General features: G+C 41.3%; 2 protein-coding genes across 2 annotated transcripts in view; one reads left to right on the forward strand and one right to left on the reverse strand.

Moving 5' to 3' along the window:
* glt1d1 (glycosyltransferase 1 domain containing 1) overlaps window positions 1–17889 on the reverse strand; it is a 37385-nt gene extending 19496 nt beyond the window's left edge. The window contains exons 1-6 of the mRNA XM_085367140.1: window positions 17540–17889; window positions 16966–17117; window positions 16715–16820; window positions 12080–12131; window positions 11003–11039; window positions 10512–10568 (exon numbers count right to left, since the gene is read on the reverse strand). Of these exons, the coding sequence (XP_085223266.1) occupies window positions 10512–10568; window positions 11003–11039; window positions 12080–12131; window positions 16715–16820; window positions 16966–17117; window positions 17540–17607 (472 nt within the window). The 5' untranslated portion in view covers window positions 17608–17889. The remainder of the gene's footprint in view (window positions 1–10511; window positions 10569–11002; window positions 11040–12079; window positions 12132–16714; window positions 16821–16965; window positions 17118–17539) is intronic.
* Window positions 17890–18193: 304 nt separating this feature from the next.
* The window catches only part of slc15a4 (solute carrier family 15 member 4), a 30324-nt gene continuing 20667 nt past the window's right edge, over window positions 18194–27850 (forward strand). The window contains exons 1-5 of the mRNA XM_085367990.1: window positions 18194–18354; window positions 18546–19177; window positions 22019–22311; window positions 22914–23052; window positions 23272–23352. Of these exons, the coding sequence (XP_085224116.1) occupies window positions 18599–19177; window positions 22019–22311; window positions 22914–23052; window positions 23272–23352 (1092 nt within the window). The 5' untranslated portion in view covers window positions 18194–18354; window positions 18546–18598. The remainder of the gene's footprint in view (window positions 18355–18545; window positions 19178–22018; window positions 22312–22913; window positions 23053–23271; window positions 23353–27850) is intronic.

The following is a 27850-nucleotide window of genomic DNA, read 5'->3' on the forward strand; positions in this document are numbered from 1 at the left end:
AGCACTAATGTACTTGGGATGGACATCATGTTACAATGTGCAATTTAAAGTCTGGATGAGGCTCTGAGTAACAGTACATAGTTATTGAGCAATTGAAATGGGAGTTGGAAGGCTGGTGGAGAGAAAGAGAAAGGAAAATATTCAATGACAGACTCTGGCTTCTGAGAAACCACCAGTAGTACTTTTATGCACTCCTATTTCAGGTCTGGGTGCATGTATGTCATTTTGGTCCTATCGTGGTCTGTGCAGTTGCTCAACTGGAGTGAGAAAAAATAATGCAGGCTATCGCTTGTATACAATGTTGCAAATGCTTGCAAAATATTACATGCTTATGTATAGATGGTGAAGACAACACCACTAAAGCTGGTTTATGAAGCAGGCATATTAACACTTTTGTGAATACGTATCCAATATAAAAACACCAACAAAAAAATAATAAATAATACAATAGAAAGTTAAGCACAGCAGAAAAACACAGTACTGTGGAAAAGTCGCAAGTTCCCTTTCAGTTGATTCACTCAGTACAACACATAGGTATGGGATATCGCGCCCTTGCGTGTCCTGGCTGAAGAAACCTTTATTCACGCCTTTAAGGCAGATGACGTGTGATGACATGCGCACGGCCCCGCCTGCACATATAGCCGCTGTCATCACAGTCATCCCTCAGTTCTTACGCTCTTCACCTCGCTGAGAACACCTCTGGTGAGTTGGGCTAGCTAGCTGCTGCTAGTTAGCTCCGTTGTCTGCCGACTTGAACTTAGCTTAACTGCCCCTGTTGGTTTTAGCCTCCACCGCGCAGTTGGTGTGTAGGTTGCCCGCGGAGCGCTAATGTCAAGTTTTTCCTGTGCAGCGTTTTGCTTTGCGTTTTGGAATGGATTCCAAACCGAAGCGAGCAAAGCAGAAATCTTCTGTTCGCCCCGTCCTCAGGGATGCGGTTTCTCTTTGCATGAGAGCGACCAGCACGATGCCTGCCCTGTCTGCCTGGGGATCGTCAACGCGAGCCCGAAGCCTGTGCGTTTTGCCGCCAGCTCCGGCGCTCGACCATGGAAAGACGGGTGACGTTTGTGGAAAAAGTGCTGGGACGCTTGGCTGTCGCACGGCATGACCCTCTCCTTTCCGAGTCTGGAGCCCCGGCTTCATCCGGTCGATGTCCCCCGCAATTAGCTGGGCTGACCACATGGAATATGTTGACGGGTTAGCTGATGACGAGCCGGAACCATGCAGGAAGACGATGACGTGCTGGACAGCCTGGAAATCCATGGTTTGTCGGAGGATGAGCAGGAGAGCTCATTGTCGGCCCAATGTGCCACCGCTGCTGCGCCCGTCGGCCACGATGACACCTCTCTTTTCTCCCTGTTTCGCCGTGCTGCTGAGAAGCTGGTCCTCTCCTCCGACAGAAGCCGTCGCGATTCGCGGGTTTTTTCCTCCCACCGGAGCCCGCAATGGCCAAAAACTGCCTTCCTACGTTCCCAGACTTTCTCTGCGAGCTAACAGCATCATGGGACAAACCTCTGTCTACCCCCGTCACTGTGCCCGGCTATGGACAGTACATGGAATTGGACGGCGCCGAGGGGGCTGGCTTAGCTAACCCACTCCCTATGGAGCCATCTCTGGCTGCTTATCTGGCCCCGTCCCATAACCATGTTGTCGGCGGCCCCGCAACTCTGCCGTCCAAGCACTGCAGATTCTCTGATTCGCAGCTGGAGAAGATTTATCGGGCTCAGGCTGGCACTGCTCGTGCCATGAGCTCCGTCACCATGCTCCAGACGTACCAGGCAATGTGCCTGGCGGAGCTCGGATCGCTGGTGCCTGATGACAGCCCGCTGGCACCTCTCCGTGGGTGCTGCGAACCGTTGCCATGGGTTACCAGTTGCAGTTCTGGGTCAAGCCGCCTCGTTTCCAAAGAGTCGTAAACACGACTGTCAACACCGAGGCGGCCATGATACTGAGAGAGAAAATAAAGGCGCTATTCCAGAAAAGAGCAATATGAGTGGTCCCCGCTTCGGAGACAGACAAAGGTTGGTACAGCCGTTATTTTGTTGTGCCGAAAAAAGAGGGAGGGCTTCATCACATCCTCGACCTGCGAGTCTTGAACACGTATCTACGAACGTACAGGTTCAAGATGTTAACACTCAGACAGCTCTTGAATGCAGTCAGCCCGGGAGATTGGTTTGCAACAATCGATCTAACAGATGCTTATTTTCATGTGGCTATACACCTGAAACACAGGCAGTTTCTGAGGTTTGCATTCGAGGGCGTAGCCTACGAATACCTAGTGCTGCCGTTCGGGCTGTTGCTCGCTCCTCGCACCTTTACAAAATGTGCCGAGGCAGCGCTAGCGCCCCTCAGAGAGAGAGGCATCCGCATCTTAGCCTACGCTGCCTCGCTCAGTTTCAGCTGGGATGCAGACTGCGTTTCCAGATGATATTAAGCTTGTTGGGCATGATTTCATCTATGATCACCATAGTGCCACTTGGACTGTTAAAAATGAGAGCGTTGAAACGCTGGACTCTCTCTCACTGTTTGTGTGCATCCCGTCACCTCCGGAGGAGGCTGCCGGTAACTGCGTCTTGCATGCTAGCTCACCGTCCTTGGAGGGAGCCCAGGCTGCTGCATCAGGGCTCTCGGATTGGGAGGGTGTTGTTTCGCAAGGTGGTGTCCACAGATGCTTCCCTAAGAAGGTGGGGAGCGCTGTGCGAGGGTGCATCAGTGAGAGGGATCTGGTTCGCAGCCCAGCGCCAGCTGCATATCAACCACTTAGAGCTGTTAGCAGTGTTCTTAGCTCTAAAACATTTCCGTCCAGTCCTGGAGGGCCAGCATGTCTTAGTCAGGACGGACAATTCAACAGTGGTGTCTTACATAAAGGGGCAGGGAGGAACACGTTTTCTCCCCCTGTTGAAGTTGTCTCGCTTTCTGCTGTTATGGTGCAGTGTTCATTTTCTGTCTCTAAGAGCCACCCATGTTCTGGGCCACCTGAACCTGGGGCCGGACCTTCTCTCCAGGGGGGTCCTCTGGTGAGAGAATGGAGGTTACACCCTTTAATAGTGGCTCAGATTTTGGATCTATTTGGCAAGGCACAAATAGATCTTTTTGCTTCCAGGGTAAATACTCACTGCCCCCTGTTCTTCTCCATAATCGACCACGATGCACCCTTGGGCTTGAACGCGCTAGCGCACCAATGGCCAGACGTGCTCCTGTATGCATTTCCCCCAGAGTAAATGATATCTCCAGTTGTAGAGAGAGTGCGTCGGCATTCCCTCTCTCTGATTCTAGTGGCCCCTTGGTGGCCCACAAGGTCGTGGTATGCAGAGATAATCAGCCTGCTAGCAGCGAGTCCTTGGCAGCTTCCTCTCCGCAGGGATCTCCTCTCTCAGGCGTGAGGAGAAGTGTTTCATCCGCGCCCAGATCTGTGGTGCCTTCATGCTTACCTGCTGAGAGGTTAAACTTGATTTCTAAGGGTTTGCCACCTAGTGTGATAGCGACAATTCAGAGTGCTAGGGCCTCATCTACTAGAGGCTTGTACGCTTACAAATGGTGAGCCTTCAAGCAATGGTGCCAGGACCGCCACACTCTCCCAGGGATCAATAAAGTATTCTGATTCTGATTCAGTGCTCTACTGTGGATGGTTTTGACATTACTGCAGGAGCTGCTGGATAAGGGCCTTTCATTTTTGACAATTAAGGTTTATTTAGCAGCTATATCTGCTTGTCATATTGGCTTTGACGGGGTGACACTAGGTGCACATCCCCTCGCCATACGTTTTCTGAAAGGAGTTTGCTGGCTGAGGCCCGTGCTTAAGTCCAGTGTCCCTGCTTAGGACTTGTCTTTGGTGCTGGAGGCCCTTTGTAGCCCCCCGTTTGAACCCATTGAGTCTGTGGATATGAAATTTCTTTCATATAAGACTGCATTACTTCTCGCTTTGGCTTCGGCAAAGCGAGTGGGTGAAATTCATGCGCTGTCTGTGCATCCCTCCTGCACACAGTTCTCTCCTGATGGCCACAAGGTTGTATTGCGTCCAAATGCTGCCTATTTTCCCAAGATCATGACTGCATCTTATAGCTCAATGGAGTTTGAGTTGCTGAGCTTTTGCTCCCCTCCTTTTGCATCTGAGCAGCAGAGGAGGATGCATTCTCTTTGTCCAGTGCGTGTGCTACGCACCTACATTGAGCGCACTCAGAATGTGCGTTTATGTGACCAGCTGTTTGTCTGCTTCGCTAATCCAAATAGAGGTAGAGCTCTGTCCATACAGAGGCTGTCCCACTGGATCATAGAAGCTATCTCACTGGCATACGGCACCAGAGGTCTTGCTTTGCCCCACCGGGTGAGAGCTCATTCCACCAGGGGGATGGCAACCTCATGGGCTCTTTTTAAAGGGGTGCCTGTAGCTAGGGCTGCTCAATTAATCAAATTTTAATCACGATTACGATCTGGGCTTTCAACGATCATTAAAAATGAATGTGCCGATTATTAGCACCTCCCTCATGCTTTACTCTGGCGCTGCTCCGTGTGGCAAATCGAGCGCACCTCTCTGCATTTCGAACACGCGTCACAACAATTAAGAGGACCCGAGGGAAGCTCGGAAAGCTAAGCAGAAGTTATTTGGAGAGGAGCGTGACTGCCGTTGGTTGAAAAGAGAGGTAAAAAAAAATTTAAGTGGTGTGGAAACCTTATGGGTTCGCGGAGTCAGACGTGGATCAAGTAGACATAGTGTGTAAACTTTGCTACAGTGTCGTACCTGCACCACGGAGCAACACTGCAAAGTTCACTAAACATAGATGTTTACATTTTTCATTTATTTTTTACATTGCAAACATTTGCACTGTTATCAGTATTTGCACACTATTTTATATTATTTTTTAAAGTCATTATTCAATACATTGTTATTGTTAACCCTTTAAAGCCGGTCAGAGCGGCACGCTCCGTTTTGTGTAACTATTTTTAAATCCCTGTAGAACCGGAACCATGTAAGCTAGCGCAATAATTTTTGCATATAAAACTTACATCTTATGCCATCAGCTTGTCCTCGGTCACGGTTTCCTTCCACATAAAGCTTTGCAAAAATTGCATAAAAAGCGCTTGCAGGAACAAAAACATAATATTCCAGAAACACGCTTTGCCGATCCGATCAGCTGTTCGTAACACTTCCCACATTGAAACAGACGTCAGCGCGAACTATCGCATGTCCGCCATTTCCTGCCCGAAACAGGAAATGACATCATTTTCGCGAAAAATGTAGTTTTTTACTTGTAGGCCTTATAAGCCTATACTGGTGTTTTTATAAGTCATGTTTGACTTCTTTGAATAGTTTCTGGGATGCTTAGAACTCGAATTGCACAGCTGGAAATAGTTTATTTTGATGCACATGCTGTTTTCTTTGCAAATTTACATCATAGGATTGTTTCTTTGTTTTTCCTGCAGTATATAAAAATTGCTGTATCTCCAAAATAAAACTATGAAGACACTCAAAATAAATTTCCTGTTGTTGTAAACTATTTTTTGCAACTTTTTTGTATTTAAAGTTTTGAGGGATAAACCTCTTAAATTTCTCCAAGTGGAAATATATGTAAAAAAAACAAAAACGATTTTCTATTTTTTTGCAATTTATTACACTTTTTTGCAATTAATGTAGTTACTATGGACTTAATGCATACATATTATTAAAATATGGGCTATAACAGTTGTATTGATGTATAGCAACTTGAAATGCTCCCACAACTGGCACTACAACATGTAAAAAAATAATATAAGCTCTGGCGGACTTGCCCATATGGAAAAGTTATATATAAATCTTATAAAGTTTGTATCTGTCTTGTGTGAAACTTGTATGAAAAGCATATAAGAGTGAAAACAGATATAAGATCCCTTGAAAAATTATATAATGAAACTTGTATGTTTTGGATACTTACTAAAACAATGTATGAAAGTAATGAGAAAGTGGCCACTTTCATGAGTAATCACATATAAGTTTTTACTATTTCTTTTCCATATGGGTGGTTCTATAGTAGGTCTTAAAGGGTTAAATAAATATCGTCAAATAATCGAGATCTCAATTTCAGTGAAAATAATCATGATTATAATTTTTGCCATAATCGAGCAGCCCTACCTGTAGCTGATATTTGTGCGGCAGCTAGTTGGGCATCACCGCACACTTTTGTGCTGTTTTATCGGTTGGACGTTACAGCCCCTTCGGTGGCTCATGCTGTCCTTTCTGCTGGGTCTACCACTCACTAAGGACGTGGTGGTCCGATTCCGGTTCGGTGGCTGCTCTGCAGGGCGTGTATATACACTCAACAAAAATATAAACGCAACACCTTTGTTACTGCTCCCATTCCCCATGGGATGGACGTAGAGACCTAAAATTCATTCCAGATACACAATATAACCATCCCTCCCAAACAGTGGTCACAAATCAGTCCAAATGTGTGGTAGTGGGCACATCTGCCATATTGAGATAATCCATCCCACCTCACAGGTGTGCCACATCAGGATGCTGATCTGACATCATGAGTAGTGCACAGGTGTACCTCAGACTGCCCACAACAAAAGGCCACCCTGGAATGTGCAGTTTTTTGCGCTATTGGGGGTCTGGGGACCCAGAACCGGTCAGTATCTGGTGTGACCACCATTTGCCTCATGCAGTGCAACACATCGTCGCATGGAGTCTATCAGATTGTCAATTGTGGCCTGTGGAATGTTGGTCCACTCCACTTCAATGGCTGTGCGAGGTTGTTGGATATTCGTGGGAACTGGTACACGCTGTCGTATACGCCGGTCAAGCACATCCCGAACATGCTCAATGGGTGACATGTCCGGTGAGTATGCTGGCCATGCAAGAACTGGGACATTCTCAGCTGCCATCTGCCCTGAACAATGTGAACCATGATTCATCCGTGAAGCGCACACCTCTCCAACGTGCCAGACGTCATCGAATGTGAGCATTTGCCCACACAAGTCTGTTACGGCGACGAGCTGGAGTCAGGTCAAGACGGGCATGCAGTTGAGCGTCCCTGAGACGGTTTCTGACAGTTTGTGCAGAAATTGTTTGGTTGTGCAAACCAATTGTTCCAGCAGCTGTCTGGGTGGCTGGTCTCAGACGATCTTGGAGGTGAACCTGCTGGATGTGGAGGTCCTGGGCTGGTGTGGTTACACGAGGTCTGCGGTTGTGAGGCCGGTTGGATGTGCTGCCATATTCTCTGAAACGCCTGTGGAGACGGCTTATGGTTGAGAAATGAACATTCAATGCATGGGCGACAGATCTGGTTGACATTCCTGCTGTCAGCATGCCAATTGCACGCTCCCTCATTGCTTGTGGCATCTGTGGCATTTTGCTGTGAGACAAAACTGCACATTCCAGGGTGGCCTTTTGTTGTGGGCAGTCTGAGGTACACCTGTGCACTACTCATGATGTCAGATCAGCATCCTGATGTGGCACACCTGTGAGGTGGGATGGATTATCTCAATATGGCAGATGTGCCCACTACCACACATTTGGACTGATTTGTGACCACTGTTTGGGAGGGATGGTTATATTGTGTATCTGGAATGAATTTTAGGTCTCTACGTCCATCCCATGGGGAATGGGAGCAGTAACAAAGGTGTTGCGTTTATATTTTTGTTGAGTGTATGTCACATACTCAGTGTTGGGAAGGTTACTTTTAAAATGTATTCCATTACAGAATACAGAATACATGCCCCAAAATGTATTCTGTAACGTATTCCGTTACGTTACTCAATGACAGTAACGTATTCTGAATACTTTGGATTACTTAATATATTATCATGCTTTTTACAACAACGTGAATGTACTATTGCTGTGTGATTTATTACTATTACTGAAGGTCCGCGACTCCGAACTGTAGTAAAGGGACCTCTGACTAATACAGCGGGGTCCGTGTCGGCTTGTAGCCGAAAACTAGCTTTACTTTGTTGTGTGGGTCAACTTTTCTTGCGAGAGACAGAGAGAGGCGTTGAAAGGCTGCTCCAACAGAACTTATTGTTTTCGGAGGAAAATACGAACACAGCGTACAGTCGAGTCTTAATAGCTTACTTACAACTGGGCTCGTCAGGCACTCTTCTTGGCTGAAGTGGTTATTATTATATTTACATGCTTCCAGCTCCCGTTTCTGCTCCATGACAGCTCATACTTTTCCTTTTTCTCCCTCCTCGTGCTCACAGACCCATAACGTGTATGGCAGTCCATTCTCCCTGCAACACGGACTACACTGCCCATGATGCTCCATTCTTTAGAGCTATGCTTGTAGCATTCCGCCTGTTAGCTTAGCACAACAACAACAACAGGCGCTCTCTCACCCAGGAAACACACAGTCGCAGAGAGAGAGAGCGTCGCCCTGTAACCATGGCAACCGTAACGCTGCCGCCTGGAACAACAGAACGTAGCTGTCAAACAAAACCCAAACAGTCCTGACCCGCGACAAAATGAAACAGGAAAGTACCGCAGTGTAATCCATTTATTTCAACAAAGTAACTGTATTCTGAATACCACCTTTTTAAACGGTAACTGTAACGGAATACAGTTACTCATATTTTGTATTTTAAATACGTAACGGCGGTACATGTATTCCGTTACTCCCCAACACTGCCCATACTTATGTGTTGTACCGAGTGAATCGACTGAAAGGGAACGAATAGTTATGTCTATAACTTCTGTTCACTGAAGGAGAGGAACGAGGTACAACACAAGGTGGCCCCACTGAGCAGTTTGGCTCGGTGAAGAGCGGCTATCGAACTGAGGGATGACTGTGATGACAGCGGCTATATGTGCAGGCGGGGCCGTGCGCGTGTCATCATACGTCATCTGCCTTAAAGCCGTGAATAAAGGTTTCTTCAGCCACGACACGCGAGGGCGTGATATCCCATACTTATGTGTTGTACCTTGTTCCTCTCCTTCAGGGAACAGAAGTTATAGACATAACTATTCGTTATCCCTCAGTCCTTTATATTTTGCTTCCAAGAAGCCAGATTTGTAATTTTTTAAAGTGCTTTTCAGCAATAGCTCTCCAGGCTTTCTGAAGTTGTTGTTAAGTTGTTAAGCCACATAACCCCAACTTATGAATCACTCAAGCATAAAAAAGGTCCCCAACTCAAGGGATAAAACAGTGTTGTTTCGGCACATAACAGATAACTTAGCTTAGACAAATTTGAAATTGAATCTTTAACCTTTCTGTTTACAGCAAACTGACGCAAAAACATATAATTTGCTAACTTATCTTTAGTTGAATCTACATGTCAAAGATAACACAGTTTGACAGGCATAAAATACTATTTTTGCACCAACAATGTGATTTGCAAAGTGCTGTTAGCTGACAACTCGGCATATCTCAGTATGGTTTGCAGTGTGTCCTTAAACAATTTGAGGAAACTGGACAAGTGGAACACAAAAGAACAAGTGGCAGAACTAAAAAACAATCTTCAGCAGATGTTTAGCTTTCAAAAAGACATTTTTAAAAAATCCAGTAAAGACCAGAGGTATGACCTGAGAGAGGTCATACCTACCAGAGATGCATCTGGTAATTTACTGTTCATTGAAGCCTCATCAGAAATGGTGTCAGTTGAAGGCTGGCTGACAAGAAGCCATTTATAAGGAATGGAAACAAGGAGAAAATTACACAAGAACGCAACTGAAAATCAATGGCAAAGGGTCTATTGGAATGATAAACCCAAATATGACATTTTTGATTAATTATTGTCAATACATTTAGAGGAGGTAGGAGAGAGGCAGCGTACAACAGTGCGTGTCTACAGCCATCTGTAAAACACAGTGGAGGCTCTGTCATGGTTTGCGGCTGCATTTCACCCAGAGGTGTTGGGGATCTCCTTAAAATCGATGGAATTATAAACACAGATTTTGATCAGTCATGCCACACGACACCATCTGGAAAGCACTGCCAATGCATTAAAAGCATACCTGGATAAGGAAAACTCACTGGATTAAGCTCCCCAGAGCTTCGACCCCCAACATTATTGAAGCAGCTTGGGATCATATTTGTAACAAACAAAAGAAAAAGCAGAAACATCCAAAGAAAAGCTTTGAATGTCCTTCAAGAAGCCAAAGGATACTTAAAGAATTTCCAAGATAGCTTGAGAGAGTTCAGACTTGAAGAATTAAGGTAGTGACACCAAACGTTGACTTTCAAGCTTATAAGAATTGTATGAACTCTGTAATTGCTTTATACTTTACTGTATATTATAATATTTCCATATATGCACACGTTTCAATAAATTGCTACACCTACTTCACATTTCCCTAAAGAAATGAGGGGTAGCTCAAGACTTCTGCACACTACTGTGAACATAATTTCAATATTTTCTTTAAGGCCTTCCATTACAAGAAATAATAATATTTTTTATCACTTTGGATAAATAACTGATTTTCCACCATCATCAAACAAAATATATATAAAAAAGACCATCTAAAAAGAAATCTTCCACTGTCAATTACACATTTTGCAAAGTGTACCTGGAATGATGACAACCTGAAGCACTAATAGTACCTGAGCTCCTCAGGAATTCAGTCCAGCAGAATTTCTCAGTAACGTCTGTCTGGATGCCTGTAATATAAACACAGAGACAGCCATAGTGAACTTCATAAAAAATAGTGCAAAGTGCTCCAAATTATCAGTGATCCAAAATACAATTTTTGTGTTCTGTGTAAAAAGCACTTCAGCATGATCACTCTCTGGGGACAAGCCTGAAAATTAAGCTTTCACTGGTTTGGGCTCAGCCATGCAGCTGGCCCGGGGGCTCTTGTCTAATCTATGAAGGGACACTATTTGCCAAACAAGGATACCGGTGGTAAACAACATGGAAGAGAGATTTGGGCTGTCCTACATGGTACGGTGGCCAATGGCAAGAGCAAACACAACTCTGTACTGCAGAAAGTCTGATAATGGAGGGAAAATGTCAAAGCTGATTAGTGCAACACTTCAATGGTGAGTCAAGGATGCACAGCATCAGGCGAGGATGTCCATCCTGCAGAACTTACCTTGAGGCTGGACGTAGATTTTGCTGCTTTGGGACACCTTCAGAGGAAAAAAATAAAAAAGAAGTGGTTAAAACAGCTAACAGAACGCAATCAGCAATTATTGGCAGCGTTTGTTTATAGAAATTACATTTGATTATCACCAACTGTGCTTCTCTCTTTTTTTTATGTCCGACAATAGGGACAGCCATTTAAAGCTCTTTGTGTTCTAAGCATATTTAAACAGAGTACTAACTTTAAAAAGAGACTCAGGAAAGCAGTCGCTAAGATAATGCGGGTGCCGCAAAATAAATCAGAGGGGACGGGAAAGAAATTGACTGGATGTTATCACACCAGATCCATCCGCTATGTGTGTTTTCTGTCGCAATAAAAAGCTTGGCGATGCCTCTCAGTGCCTGTCCTGTCTACCAGCTGTCAGCACTAAATGGCAGAGATAAAGCACTCCACTTGCCTCAATCTGCAGCCTATGGCTGGAATCTAATCTGAAAATAAAACACTGTAATATTGTTTTAATGCCAGACTATTACGGGACAGGGCAGGATATTGTGTTTGTATAGTCAGAGCCCTTCTGCTGTATTTATTGACGCTGTCATTCTCCTGCCGTCTGCAGATGTGCTGTAAAAATGTAAACAAAAACTTTCTCTCTTATTATAAGCTGCAATTAAGCAGACAGAGTAAGAATCTGGGGGAATTGAAATACATGAACTGCGGCCAAACATAGGGCATGTGTGAAAAAAGTGATATCTGCATGTGTAACCATCATGCGTCAAAGTTTAAACTGCATGTCAAATGGCTGGACAGCCCCACCTGAAAGCCCATCCCTCCTCCCACTGGGGGAGGGGGCATTTTTTGTAACTTTCTGCAACTATCAATCCAGAATTTACAACTTCTGGTTAGATGTGCAGAGATGAGGGAAAATAGTAATTCTTCTTTTCTCCCTTTTGTCACTAAATTTCATGTGTTCAACCCAATGCAACACTATCAGCGGTCCTCAGAGAGATAGCCTAAAATGTGCTCGACTCAACTGAACCACGAATTACTTCAGTCAGTGTATCAAAAAACATAAGCGCATAATCATACCAAAAATAACTCTGCCTCTTCTTTCAGTTTGTCAGTAAATGCAACAGCAAACCTGATTGGGAACAAAGAAACACTTCATTATCACTGCTGTGCGAGGCATTTCAGCAAAACAAGAATTTTCACTATAGGCAGTAAATTATAGCCTTTTACAAGTCATAATGATTTTGACAACAATAAAAGGGGGGAAAAAGCTGTGCTAACAACACTAAAACACAGAAATCTGCAGGCAGAGCAGTATGAGAGCAGAAAAACTGCTTGTAGCTCGAAGCGAAAGGATTTCAGTACAAAAAGAGAAAGAATACAAGCTGGAAAATGAAGGGAATGTAGAGCAAAGAAACAAAAACGAAACAAAAAAACTGAAAGAAGATACTAATTTTCATTTGTAAGTGTGCATTATTAAATGGGCAAACAAGCCCTGGGCAGTGATGGGACTTTATGATCAAGGTTGGGATGAGATGGCACTAATAGTGGGAGGCGGGTGGATTGAGATGTTTAAAGCTTTGGAAAACAGGCTCTCGCACATTCCTCTAGAACAGGGATGGGCAACTCCAGGCCTCGAGGGCCGGTGTCCTGCAGGTTTTAGATATCACTCTGGGTCAGCACACCTGAATCCAATGATTAGTTCATTACCGGGCCTCTGGAGAACTGCAAGACATGTTGAGGTGGTTTAGCCATTTGAATCAACTGTGTTGGATCAAGGACACATCTAAAATCTGCAGGACACCGGCCCTCGAGGCCTGGAGTTGCCCACCCCTGCTCCAGAGGTCTTTTTCTAGATTTACTGCCATCTACTTTAATCAGCTAGAAAACTGAGACACTTAAGTGTGATGTCGGCTTGGATTAGAGCATAAAATTTAGATTAGCCAGATTAGCCATTAGCCTGCTAAACTAGTGGTTAGCTTGAATTCTTTCAGTCTTATTCTTTCCATAGATTGTTTATTAAAGATGGACGTAGTCTCAGTAGTTTGCGAGGTCGTGCTTTGAAGCCATTTTGGTATTTTGAACCTGGACATGATGAGGGAGGCGTGGACCTGACTGATAAACTAAAGGACGCTGCACAACGATTCAGGAGGAACCTCTCAGCCATAAGGTAGCTATGTCAGCAGAGCACACGCTGCTTTATCCTCTTGTTTGACTTTAATTGGGAAAAATTTGCAAAATCAACATCATGTAGTTTCCAGTAAGATTTTAAATTAGCAACTGAGTCTATAATCAGCAAACTGTTTACCTTTTAATTATTTTTACTTTTAATTGTATTTATTAAATTGTTTTACATTGATTTATTTAAAAAAACAAAAACAAAACCCAAATAAAAAGATTTGGATCAAGAGGTTCGAGGGTCTATGCTAATGATGTGCAATGCCACTGATTTTCTTTTCGATACCAAATAAAATTCCGGTACTAAATAAGGATAATAAACTTAATGTGTTTGGAAAATCAAAACAAAAAGTAGTGTATTTCCAATTATACCTTTATAATGAATACAAGACATCAGACTACTTGTTCTTATTGTTTAATTATGAAGAACAAACAAACAAAAAAAACCCTGAAAACTCAACACCTACAGTTTACAATATTCAATTAACAATCAAAAATTAATATGAATGATTAACAATAATAATAATAATAATAAAGCTGAGGAACATTTTATTAATACATGTTATTATCTATCTTACATATGAAATATTTTAAGTTGAATTTGTTATTTTTTAAAGCCTACAATGTCTGTTTTACTGCAAGTAGGCTGTATATTTAATGACACCTACCCAATATAATCATTTTAAAAGCTCTACAATTCTAATAAATGGGATTTCATAGTTTTAAGGATGCGGAGAATTCCCACCACTTATACATCAACACAAAGCCTAAGCCTAGATGTAAGTCACTTTCCAAAATTTAGCAAAGTGCTACACGCAGGTGACGATTTAGGCGATCCCAATAATATCATTACTTTCATTTTGTTCTTGTGAATCATAATCTACAAATTCACTCCAAATTGCAAAAAAAAAAGAATGAAAATCAATTCCAGAATATAAATATCTGTTATTGGTGGAATCAATGTTTAAGTATCGATCTACACACCGCTAATCCATGCAAACAGCTGTCTCGTCCCCTCCTGATCATTAGAAAGAATTCTGACTTGAAGCTATGTCCATCCTTTAAATATAGTCTATGATTCTTCATGCCCCAGAGGCCAGAAGATCTTGTACAGAGCCAGAGTTTTTGTGTTGTTTTTTTTTTTTTTACCCCCAGTGAAAACCTGGAATTTATGTATTGAAGGAAAAAAATATTTTAAGCTTATATTCAGACAGCAGTGTTACTTGTGATTTGTTGTTATATCCAAGACTGAATAAAATACATAAAAATCACATGATTAGTGGATTAGAAGCTTTCTCATTTCATGTGAATAATTTTAATAAAAGATATGAAAGTGGTGACATTTACTTCCTGCTCGCACTTCAGGTTGGAGACATCTGAATCAAACCTTTATAAAAAGGAAGTTGGCAAAAATATGATATGACACATTACTAACATACTAGATATTAAATATGGATAAAGTCATGATTAATGATAACTGTCAAATTTGATATAATCAGCAGGTCCTTCTCATGGGAGACATGTTACAGGGTATTTCCTGTAATGAGCAGTCCTCTTGAAATGACACTCCAAAAATATAATGCATACATGATTAACGGCATGTGTAGGAATGAATATTGATGAGATTTTATTGATTGCAATGCACTTTTAAAAATCTTCTCAGTGACGTAACGCACTGTAGAAACAGAGCAGAAAGAAAGGCCTGCATCCGACTTGGTTGTGGAAAAGCTTCCCTGCATTGAGTTTGACCTCAGTGCTTTGCAATGCACAAATGTAATAAACGCAAGAACTGATAAGCTTCTGCTAAATTGGACAATTTGAATTTCTTAGCTAGAACTGATTTTCCATTCCCACCTCTAATGCATCTGTGCTCCTTGTCCTATCGTAAGACGCTAACAAATGTGCTGTAGATGCAGCCTCCTAGTCTAATTAACAAAGCCAACAGATGATGCTGATATCACATTATTTATAATGTAGACTCTTTTGCAAATTGTGACTTTTCCGTTATTTTAAATGAAACTTTTCCAAAATCATTTTATAAATGGTATGGAATATGTATGATATGAAGGACTAAAGTTCATGTTAGAGATGGACCGATCCGATATTACGTATCGGTATCGGTCCGATACTGACCTAAATTACTGGATCGGATATCGGAGAAAAATAAAAAATGTAATCCGATCCATTAAATATCACGAAATCACCTCACAAAACTTGCAACACGCCGTAACTCACCTCAGAACGTTAGCACGTCGAGCAGTATGCATCACGTGATAGAGCGGCTGTGGCATGCAGGACCTGTCGGTGGTCTGGATAGCATGTGGAGCTTCGCTAGCAACCCGGCATTTCATCTCTGACAAAGTTATCCCCGAGAGAAGTAAAGCAAGTGTGTAAGTCCATCTCTGAATGTTTGTAAAGCATTCCTGCGTTAAGCTTAACAAGCGACTGCCTCTCGCTCTCCGGCTGCTACTTCAATCATGAAACTGCTTAATGATCAGCTGATCGGCTTTTCTGTCGCGAGTCCGTGTCTCTGGTTTGTTTTTGGCCCACTTTGCACCAGAAAGAGGAAACCAGCGGCTGAACAACAGCAGCACGTTTAAGCTCGATCAGCTGTTGTTAGAATTTATTTATTATTACTTTCTACTCGAGGATCTTTTTCTACGTAGCTGACGGCTGGTAACTGTGCAGGGGCGGATCTAGCAAAGTTTAGCCAGGGGGGCCGATAGGGCATTAACTGGGAAAAGGGGGCACAAAGACATACTTTTCTTTCTTATTCTCATTTAAAATGTCGAGCTTTTAATAAATAATTATCCGAATCTTACACCCAAAGTTTTAATTTGATGTAAAATGAATAGAAGTCCATTACTGTATATAGTAACTATTAAGTCTAATATATATACCCTAGTAAGCTATAGTACTTTTTCCTTTGAGAAGGTACCATCTGTGCAGTCTGCAATTTTGTTGAAGAAAGATGTTGAATCTATTTAATATTTCTTGAAAAATAATTGATTTCTGTGCATTTTTTTTTCACACTGCATCAAATTAAGGTTGATTACGTTGATTAAGCATCATGAGGTGGAGCGTGAGGGGTGGTTCCCTATTTTTTATTTATTTTTGTTGTTGCTGGGAGTTGGAACCCTATTAGTTAGGTTGCTTAATATTTACGCTAAGTACTCTTTAAAATACCAGAATAGGGAGGATGGTGTAGGTTTAAGTTTATTAGATTGATCAGTATTGCTGAACTATGAAATTTTTTTTTTTTGCATATAGGTATAACAGAATAGCTTTAGTGTAGTTGTTGTTTTAAACTTGAGTATGAACTTATACAAAATGCAGCAAGATATTTTTAAAAAAACAGTTTTGTTGATTAAAAAACACTATATCGGATTCATATCGGTATCGGCAGATATCCAAATTTATGATATCGGTATCGGTATCGGACATAAAAAAGTGGTATCGTGCCATCTCTAGTTCATGTACTAAGTTTGGAGCCATCCGGAAGTTTTAAAATAGGAATTTGTAACAGTACAACATCACCTGGCTTTCAGTAGCACCTGTTCCATAACCACACGCTTCTGCTCCACTTTCACATCTTCATTTATGTCTGTGCCGCCAAAGATTACGCCAAAGGGTATTTCAATATCTATTGTAAAGAACAGACATAAAACAAAAAGGCAATGTGGGACTGAAAGCTGTACATTTGAAGACCCATTATGTGACAGCAAAAAAGAAAACGGATTTAAAGTATACAGCTGATAAGTAGATGATATAACAGCAAGTCAGTTTACCCATGAGAAGTCTGCCCGCTTTGAAAAGATGAATAGCCAGTGCAGCTTCAAACTTGGGATGTTCAGAGACCAGATTTACCACATCAGCAGGAGACTGAAACTCTCGTGCGTCTCTGAGCTCGCAAGTGTGTCCTGCTGACTCAATGTAGGACCTAAAACATAAAATTAACATTTGCTTATGGAAAGCAGGAAGGAAGACTGAGCGGTTGAGCAAATTCATAATGGTTAAAGCCAGGAAACGTCTTCCGCTATTTTAGCTATTTTAACATGAAACTGTAGACGGACAAGTGTTACCAATCACATTAAATTAAGCTCAGTTCCTGTTAAGAACAGAAGCCAAGGTCACCGGCAACACCCGTGTTTACTGCTACTCATCTTAAGGTGTCTCATTACACGATAAGGTTTGTATTTGGAGCCAACTTGTTACACTTATTTCACAGTGAGAAGTGATTTTACCAACAACACTTGCCCTGATGAAGTTAAATACTCCGTTATTGCGTCATAGTGTCACGCGCTAATTAATGAATCATACCAGCTATAAGAACCAGCTACACTTAGCAACTATGTTTGTTACCTTATTCTCTCAGCTGTAGTATGGTTCCCAGTTTTGGGGTTGAGACAGGCAAGGAAAAGTAATTTCATATCTCCTATGAAAGCAGGGCTGACGTGCTAATTAGCTACTTAACGCAAAATATTCGCAAAAAGCTGACGGCACCGATCGGGACATCTGCGTTTCAATGAGCTCGCTTAGCCGAGCTCCAATTACATTTCCTTGTCCGTAACTTAACACGTAGCAGCACCTAAGGGCAAGGCTGGTTCATGTTAGGGTTGCAAACAGACCGTCTAATGTAGTGCACCATGCTTGTAATGTTTACAAGTCCGTCTTCTATACGGCCCCCTGGAAACATGACTGTAAGCGGCGAAGTGCTGCCAGCCAATTTCACTTCATTTTCTTCTTCCTTTTTTTTGTTATGCCCATCCCCAAACCCCAAACCCTGTTGGTTCATGTTATATAATAACAGAATCAGCCGTAGCCAAAAAAAAAAAGATTAAATTGCACTGCAGTGCCACTTCCTTCTCCCCTTGCTTAGCTCTGCGTAAGCGGAACAAATCCCTATATCACATGGATGGTGTTGCGCGCCTCGATTTGCAGTACCCGTCGCGTAAGTTTCATTTTCAGATCGTCTCCACAGCAACGCAAGAGTGACAGCTTTTGACTGAGCTATGTGTCACGCGACAGAACTGTGACATTGTTTTTCTGTTGACACCCAGTTCTCTTTTCATAAAGTTCAGCTTTTAGACAGTACAAACGAAACATTTGAGCGGTTAGTATGATCTAGATTGATGGAGACAACCGAAGACCTCTGGGACGTGTTTCTGTCATTAAAGGTAAGGTAATGAGAAACTTTAACAAGCTGATGTGGTGTTTAAGCTAGCTTACTTCAGGTTTGTAATAAGCTAAAAACCTATATGACAAGAAAATGGGCTCTTTGACAATTTAGATGTTGTGAATCCGGTACAGTTTTTTGTGTTTGTGCTGCGGTGTCACCGTTTGGTTTATATTTGTGTTTTATCTTCAGGTTTGAACTCTTAAAAATAAGGAAGAAACTCCATTCCACTAAGTTGGGCGAGAATGGCTAACAACAGGGACGCCAATGAGAGCACCCCTCTTTTGGACTCAGACACTGAGAGCAGACCTTCACCACCGTCAGTCTTCGAGGGAAGAAGACTGGCATGTGCGGCCATCCTGCTGGCCGAGTCACTAGAGAGGATTGCTTTCTATGGCATAACGTCAAACCTGGTTCTTTTTCTGAATGGTAGTCCTTTTTATTGGGAGGGCACTCAGGCGAGCCAGGCACCACTCATGTTCATGGGAGTAACTTACCTGATTTCACCATTTGGAGGCTGGTTGGCCGATGCATACCTCGGAAAATTCTTGACCATTGCTGCAAGTTTGGTTCTGTACATTTTTGGCATGCTGTTTTTCCCTTTTATTTCAAACGAGGGCACCAGGATACACCTGTGCGGGGAAGAAATGGCATTTCCTGTGCAGCCTGCTGAGTGTCTGAACACAAACGTTACCACTCCAAAAAACGTTACCTGCCCCATTCGTGCCCCATATTGTGGCCCAGCAGTCTATGGTGGACTTTTCTTAATTGCCTTAGGTGTGGGTACTGTGAAGTCTAACATCACTCCATTTGGGGCAGATCAGGTAGAGTATAAACAGCACTACTATGAGTTATTACAGTTTGTATTAATTAGTTAATACCTGGAATTTCCTGTTACCAGAAGGCTATAACCTGAACCATTAGCTTTCTGGAATTGGCTTGTATAAAATATGTAGTGGGGACATCAATGAAGTCAGACATGTGATGGGACTTTAGCTGCGCCATGACATTTCTCTGAGACATGCTCTTGATTATCATGGCTACTCATGGCTGTCACCATTAAAAACTAAACATTTTGAAGCATCTTGTAGAATAGACAACACATCTCTCTGGAACACATGCACAAACGGAGACATTTATAAACACTTCTTCAATTGTTCTTAGTTGGTAATAAGAAGTGAAACACACATCTGTCAGTTTAGTATCAAAATTATCTAGAGGGCCCTCCACAACATGCAATCATGGAAGTGGGAAAGTTCATCAATGGGGTCATTGTTTCTCAGAGTTATCTAATCAGGAAAGGATAAAATGTTTCAAGGGGAGCTGGCAGACTGAATATGATTAGTGCAATGTTATGTTCAAATACACAACACACAAAAGACACTGCTTTTTTTTTTTTTTGGTAAAAGTCCACTAACCTTAAAGCAAACGCAATGCACCATGAGGTTACTTTTTCCTGCGTACTGAAACTGAAAGTTTTACCTCATACAGACAAAATTTTCCCATTAGTGATCCTCCAACTGAAAGTCCTTGGTGCGTGGGAGATTTGAATATTTAAGAGAAACAGAAGAGTCCCTGTTAAAATTGGCCTCATTCCTAATAACGACACCCTCTCACAGCGTAAAAAAATTATCATACTGATTGTTGTGATTTCCCCTTTTAAATACAGTGCATTTGCATGAAAAAAAAGGTTTGTGACCTCTTTGGAATTACCAAACCTGGACTTGCAGTTTTGTCAGTCATGATACTTGGTCTGATCTTCAGTGACAATTGTAAAGAAACACAATCTGACTGAACATATGGCACAAAAAGTTGGATTTATATTATTTTATTGTTTGTAGCAACTCGTTGTTGAACCTCCTTTAGCAGCTACAGCTTTCACATGGGGGCTGTTTCCGGTAGCTGCTCATAAGACGATTTAATGTTTGTTTGCTAGTTCACCCAACCTTTCCTTTAAAACACAGACAGCTGCTCTTTAATTCAGTGATAACAAGCTATCCAAACAATGATGTTGGTTCAACCAGACTTTAAAGTTGGGATGATGGTGTTGTCCACCTTTTGATAAATCTCTTCATGCATCACTGATCTAGAAATGTCATTAAAAATTTGTAGATCTTCTAAGCTTTCCAACTAATGGCCGGGTCTGGTTGTTTTGCTAGTAGTGTGTTTTCCCTTGAACCCTGTTATCCAGTTGTGGAAATATCTACAGGTGTTACCACTCGGAGACAGATTTATTTTAATTGTAAATATTTCATTAGTTTTATTTTGTGTTGAGAGTTTATTCATATTTAGTTGAATTTTCATTATGTAGGGGTATTTGTCAGGGAAATATTCAAGAAATTTAGAAGAAGTATCACTATAAAAACACAATTTCTGTGTCATGTATTCACACTACACCAAAACATTCTAATGTGTGTTGCTCTGACAAAAACTAAAACATATTTCCTCTTGTAGTTTCCTACTTTTTGCGTTAAGTTTAGTTTTTATTTCAGGTAACTTAAATGTTTTTGTAACTATAGTCTTGCTTCAGGTCTTTAGAAAAAAGCTTTTATAGCCTTTTGTAGCTTCATATATCTCTAAATGCTTTTACAATCGAGAGGGAGGTGTTCATCGTTTATGTTAACAATCAAAAGTCAGACTTTTATGCCTTTTTTATATGGGGGGCACCCCAACAACCACCCAGCATCATTTTCTTAATTGGATACCACTGAGGTTCACACAGAGTTGCGAGTTTAGTTAAGTTGTGTTTACTATAATTGTGACCTATATGAAGCCTGGACAACATTTTATGATTAATCATTGCAGAAATCCCAGTAATTTCAGACAACTGACAAGAATTTATTTTTCCAGCTATGCCATGAGGGAATTACTTTCATAACTGACTCTGCACAAATGCACTGATGAACCCCAGAAAAATTTATGCTGAATATATTGACCTTATGTTCAGCATGTTTTAGCTGTACCAGCATCTTTTGTGCTTGTATATAAGCGACATATCCATCAGGAATTGAGAAAATCTTTTCACTCAAAAGAATAACTGTATGTGGGATGGATCGGATGATAATATTATGTGTTGGCATAGACAGCTATTGAAGCGTTACTAAGCCAATATTATAACCTTTAATTGTAACCTTTTAAAGAATGCTAAAAACTACAATAAGCAGATAAAGAATAAAGAAAACGTTGCTTCTATTGTTCTGCTCATTTCACTCAGCTGAGATGATAAAATGATAAAGTTATTATAAAGTTTGCACAGTATTGCTATGTATATTTTACCATAAATGTGGCAAACGTGTTGACTCATGCAAATTGGTATTCAGCTTGTGATCACTGTTTCTCTTTGTTAGTGACAGTTCACGGTTGTGTTTTGATCATTTTAGGTTTTTACAAACTGTACTTTGTACTATATGTTATAGCTTTGAGTCATGCAGCCATAGTTTAAATCAATTTAAACCCTGTTTCTTGGCTTTGAAACCTAATCTTTTATATCAGACGACTTGTGACTTCACTTATTTTTTTATAACAATCAGATGCTGGTAGTTAACTTACAAACTCATGACAAACCACTGTTGCAAAGTTCAGAGTACACTTACTCTTCTTACACGCTCTTTTTGTTTGGATTAAAGAAAAGAAAAAATGTCACCCTGTGCTTTGTGTGCTCGCAGGTCAAAGACAGAGGACCAGAGGCCACTCGCAGATTTTTCAACTGGTTCTACTGGTCTATTAACTTGGGTGCCATTCTGTCACTGGGAGGTGTGGCCTACATCCAGCAAAACGTTAGCTTTGAGGTTGGCTACATCCTTCCTACTGTGTGCCTTGGGATCTCTTTCCTGGTCTTTCTCCTGGGGCGTATGGTTTTCATCAACAAGCCCGCAGATGGAAGTGCCTTTACTGACATGTTCAAGATCCTGGCTTTTGCCTGCTGTTCACAGAAACCAGTGGAGCCAAACCTGCTCCGGTAAGAGTGACATTTCATACAGTAATTAAATACATATACAAACAAAGCACACCCAGATCAGTCTCAGTGGGACAGCTTCCTAAAGTAGTGTAGTGACGTTAGTTGGATGGTGACTGTGAACCAGTGGAATAAAATGGCTCTATTTTATTGGTAGAGCTTTATGTTAAAACCTCCTTTGATCCACCTGTATAATTCTTTTTTTCCCCCCATTGGTTCAGGCATTCATCTTCGTTCCATGTGGTTAAGTTATTCTGAAGTGCGGATACTTGACTTTGAACCAAAGTAGCACTATTAGCTCATAAACTTGACATTGAATATTTTAAGTTGGGCAGTCCTGCTGCCTTTCAAGAATTTCTTATTAAGACATTTTCTCCAGAGATGGGGATTATAGGCTTTAGAAAAAAAGTTTCTTTCATATCTCTAGAAGTGCTGTTGTTAAAGGCCGAGAGATTCACATAAAAGGCTGGTTAATTTCCCACTTAAAGAGCACAGACCAATTCTAGTTTATTCTGGATTTATTTTTGCTTTATGCCATTAATTACACTGTATTTTTAAACTATTTCAATCAGGTTTATGTTTATTAAATTTTTCCTGTGAAACAGCAAACCGGCACTACTGGACAGTGCCAAAGTGACTTACGGAGGGAAATTTCTTGAAGAGAAAGTAGAGGAAGTCAAAGCACTGGTGAAGGTCCTTCCGGTTTTCTTTGCTCTTATTCCGTACTGGACTGTATACTTTCAGGTAAGATCAGCCGATATAAAGTTAGATCCAAACATTAACACAGTATTGCGCATGATGAGAAATGCAAAGTGAGAACACAAGAGATAATGTGCACACATTATCAGGTAAAACATTGTTTGTGTCAAAACTGGAGAAGAATGGTGTGCACCAGACACCCTGGTGATCACAAAGTGGAGAACGACTTCACGCTGAGACTTTAATCTCCTTTTCGCATTACAGATGCAGACAACGTACATCCTGCAGAGCCTCCATCTGAAGATTCCTGATACAACCCCAAACAGCACTTCTGACTTCTCTAAGGTAAACTGAAGTGGAGACACTCTCCTGCACCTCTTTCCTGTTTAATTAACAATTTTAGTGCCAGTGTGCTCTGACTTGATTTGTGCTGTGGCACTCTTAACTGTTCTCTAATTCTCTGTAGTTAAACATAACAGCGTGGAGCTCTAGCCTGCTTTCTCACAAGTGGTTTTGATCTATATTTTTTACTGCTGAAACTAAAGGAGTCAGTAGGCCACTGACACACAACAGCTGGAGGCAGCAGCAAAGGCTGATAATGCAACGGGGATTAAGTGAGAACTTCATAGACTAATACCTCACAGATTAGCAACTGGCTGGCATTGTATCTCACCACAGCAGCGCCTCCACCTGTTTCTGTTTGGCAAATTTTGCTGGTATACCTGTCTCTCACTTTGCCTGATTCTATTTTCAGTTTGGCAAATTTAAGTTTTCGTTTTATAGTGGCACTAGAAAATAGAGAAAATTGGGTAGCAGGGAAGGACCAGTGGAGTGACATTCAGTAAATGGTCCAGCAAGGAATGGAGGAACCAGTGCTCAGGCATTTGTGCCTATGTGATACACGCCCAATACTTGTCTATCAGGACAACTGTAGTAGATTAGATGTTGAGCGCTGCGGTGCTTTGATGACTGAAAATCAAAAGGTTCAAAAGCAATGAAATTAACTTGAGTAGTAACAGCAGCTTATGTAGTGCAGTAAGTCTGTTCATATTTCTGAACAGGCATGCTTGAGGTGATTGTGAAGTGTACCGACTTCACAGAATTGTGAAGTGAAACACTTGTCGGTAAACCTCGCAGTCTGAGTTAGTGCTCTTGAAAAGCCACAAAAATACTCGACTTGGAACATCGTGAAACTATGTTACATGGCTTTGTTTACTTGTGTAACATGTTTACAACTGTGTTTAAGAACTACATTTCTACAAAGTTTTCCTAAGTGCACCGTTTATCTGGTAGGAAAAAATGGAACTAGGCCCTTCCTGCTACCGGCCTCGACATTTGTCATTATCAAAAGGGAAGTGAGAATAGATGTCTCGTCTCACCTGACACATTTCAGTGGCCAACCTGAACAAAAACTGTCTCTTTGGAGAAATGGCACCCATACTACTATAACTACTACTCTGAGGTTACAATTTATGAATTTAGAGTAATTTTTTGACTAGTTGCTTTATTTTTGGGTTTGATTGGCAATTTGAAAACAAAACTACGTGAATTTGAAAATCACATTTTAAAATTAAAACTGTTTTCATGGTAACCCACAATAAATTCAATACTTCATGCCCTGTTACTCGTTCAGAGGATAAACAATGTATTATTCGTCTGCAGAGATTACATATTTCTATAAGCTTTTTTTTTCTAATCTGTTACAATAGATTATAAGGGTTAGAGCAGTGAAGCTGCAGGAAACTTCATTACATGGTTTAGAAATCCCCCCAACGTCTCACACCAACTTGGACATAGTAATCAAGTATATGTTTCTGCAGTTATCTCAGAAATGCTTTGCAGTGATCTAAAATTATTTGTTCCATTGTTCTTCTGTCTTTAAATTTGTTTTTTTAATTTCTTAAAAACTTGTTTTTAAAATCTCTCAATATCTCAGTATTAAGTTAGGCGTATGTACAAACTCTGATCTTAAGGTGTAAAGAAAATTCTGTGATATTTGCAAACGATCGTAATGCTTAGATGCTGAAATTTGAGTCACACATTAACATGTGTCCCTTGAGCTTATGCGCACAGGATCATTGTTGCAAGTCTGAAAACTTGAATCTCAAAATTGGATTCATGTGAAAGCCAGTTGAAGCCCGAAATGTGATAATGATCAGCCATGCATGATGTTTTACAGCAAATAGATTTTTATTTTATTTATTTATTTTGTCAATTCACAGTCCAAATGTAAACAAAAACACTGGGTTACTACTGCTACTGGGTTACTACTACTACTACTAATGTTTGAAAATGCAGAACTGCGTAGAGTACACAAAAGAGGCTGCAGACATTTGCTGGAAGCGTGTGGTGGCTTCTCCCAAACTGAATGGCCATTGCAATTCACACAGTTGTGCGCTCTCAGAAACAGCCACGTTGTATATCTACAGGGAGTGCAGAATTATTAGGCAAATGAGTATTTTGTCCACATCATCCTCTTCATGCATGTTGTCTTACTCCAAGCTGTATAGGCTCGAAAGCCTACTACCAATTAAGCATATTAGGTGATGTGCATCTCTGTAATGAGAAGGGGTGTGGTCTAATGACATCAACACCCTATATCAGGTGTGCATAATTATTAGGCAACATCCTTTCCTTTGGCAAAATGGGTCAAAAGAAGGACTTGACAGGCTCAGAAAAGTCAAAAATAGTGAGATATCTTGCAAAGGGATGCAGCAGTCTCGAAATTGCAAAGCTTCTGAAGCGTGATCATCGAACAATCAAGCGTTTCATTCAAAATAGTCAACAGGGTCGCAAGAAGCGTGTGGAAAAACCAAGGCGCAAAATAACTGCCCATGAACTGAGAAAAGTCAAGCGTGCAGCTGCCAAGATGCCACTTGCCACCAGTTTGGCCATATTTCAGAGCTGCAACATCACTGGAGTGCCCAAAAGCACAAGGTGTGCAATACTCAGAGACATGGCCAAGGTAAGAAAGGCTGAAAGACGACCACCACTGAACAAGACACACAAGCTGAAACGTCAAGACTGGGCCGAGAAATATCTCGAGACTGGTTTTTCTAAGGTTTTATGGACTGATGAAATGAGAGTGAGTCTTGATGGGCCAGATGGATGGGCCGGTGGCTGGATTGGTAAAGGGCAGAGAGCTCCAGTCCGACTCAGACGCCAGCAAGGTGGAGGTGGAGTACTGGTTTGGGCTGGTATCATCAAAGATGAGCTTGTGGGGCCTTTTCGGCTTGAGGATGGAGTCAAGCTCAACTCCCAGTCCTACTGCCAGTTTCTGGAAGACACCTTCTTCAAGCAGTGGTACAGGAAGAAGTCTGCATCCTTCAAGAAAAACATGATTTTCATGCAGGACAATGCTCCATCACACGCGTCCAAGTACTCCACAGTGTGGCTGGCAAGAAAGGGTATAAAAGAAGAAAAACTAATGACATGGCCTCCTTGTTCACCTGATCTGAACCCCATTGAGAACCTGTGGTCCATCATCAAATGTGAGATTTACAAGGAGGGAAAACAGTACACCTCTCTGAACAGTGTCTGGGAGGCTGTGGTTGCTGCTGCACGCAATGTTGATGGTGAACAGATCAAAACACTGACAGAATCCATGGATGGCAGGCTTTTGAGTGTCCTTGCAAAGAAAGGTGGCTATATTGGTCGCTGATTTGTTTTTGTTTTGTTTTTGAATGTCAGAAATGTATATTTGTGAATGTGGAGATGTTATATTGGTTTCACTGGTAAAAATAAATAATTGAAATGGGTATATATTTGTTTTTTGTTAAGTTGCCTAATAATTATGCACAGTAATAGTCACCTGCACACACAGATATCCCCCTAAAATAGCTAAAACTAAAAAGAAACTAAAAACTACTTCCAAAAACATTCAGCTTTGATATTAATGAGTTTTTGGGTTCATTGAGAACATGGTTGTTGTTCAATAATAAAATTATTCCTCAAAAATACAACTTGCCTAATAATTCTGCACTCCCTGTACTGTGCCTCATGACAGCATGTGATAAAAGAATCCTATACTATCATTTATGAAAGATTAAAGGCTCTTCCTCTCCTTAAATGTAACAGTACTTGTAGCTGAAAAACAGAGCATTCTTATTGAAATTATAATTGCATGTAATGTGTTCCCAAACACCTAATAGTGTAATTTTACTGCTTTCGTGACTCCCACATTAACCCCAAGCCAACTTTTACCTTTTAACAGACAAAAATGAATACATATTTCAAATGTAATATTATTGCATATATTAAAAGCATGCTTCAATAAATCTTGTTTCATGCTGATCTAAAGGGTGGTCTAGGGAAATAATGGCTAAAATGCTCACAACCTGCCATGTGCAACCATATTTTTATGGGATACTTTTTGATCCCTAAATGGTGGCACTATCCAATTTTCTCAAGATAAAGAGCAGCAGAAAATATAAATCTTGCAATAAGTCTTCATCATTTCCCAAATTGCTAAATCAGTATACAGTGTGTATGTGTGGTTTTGTTTTGGGGAAGTGGGGAAGAAAACAAAACAAAAAAAAAACACACGGAGATTTGTGAGATTTGGGCCTGCTGAGACACCTCAGTCATTCATGCCAGCCTTGCCTTGGCAAAGAAGAAGTCTCATTTAGCACTTCCTATCATTTTGAATATGATAATGTACAAACAAGAGAGAAAAACACTCTCTAAGGAGCTGCGTACAGATTGCCAGCGGTCGCTCTAAGAAATGGAAATTCAATTTGAGAATAAATGATCCTATCAGAAGTGTTAAACCAGAGACCCATCAGGAGCTCAGATGGCACTTGGAATTTGAATTGCACAAAACAAAACAAACAAACAAAAACTC

The sequence above is a fragment of the Diplotaxodon limnothrissa genome, linkage group LG12 (assembly GCF_057381915.1).
Source record: "Diplotaxodon limnothrissa isolate DT_005_m linkage group LG12, D_limnothrissa_male_GT1.1, whole genome shotgun sequence".
Lineage (NCBI taxonomy): Eukaryota > Metazoa > Chordata > Actinopteri > Cichliformes > Cichlidae > Diplotaxodon > Diplotaxodon limnothrissa.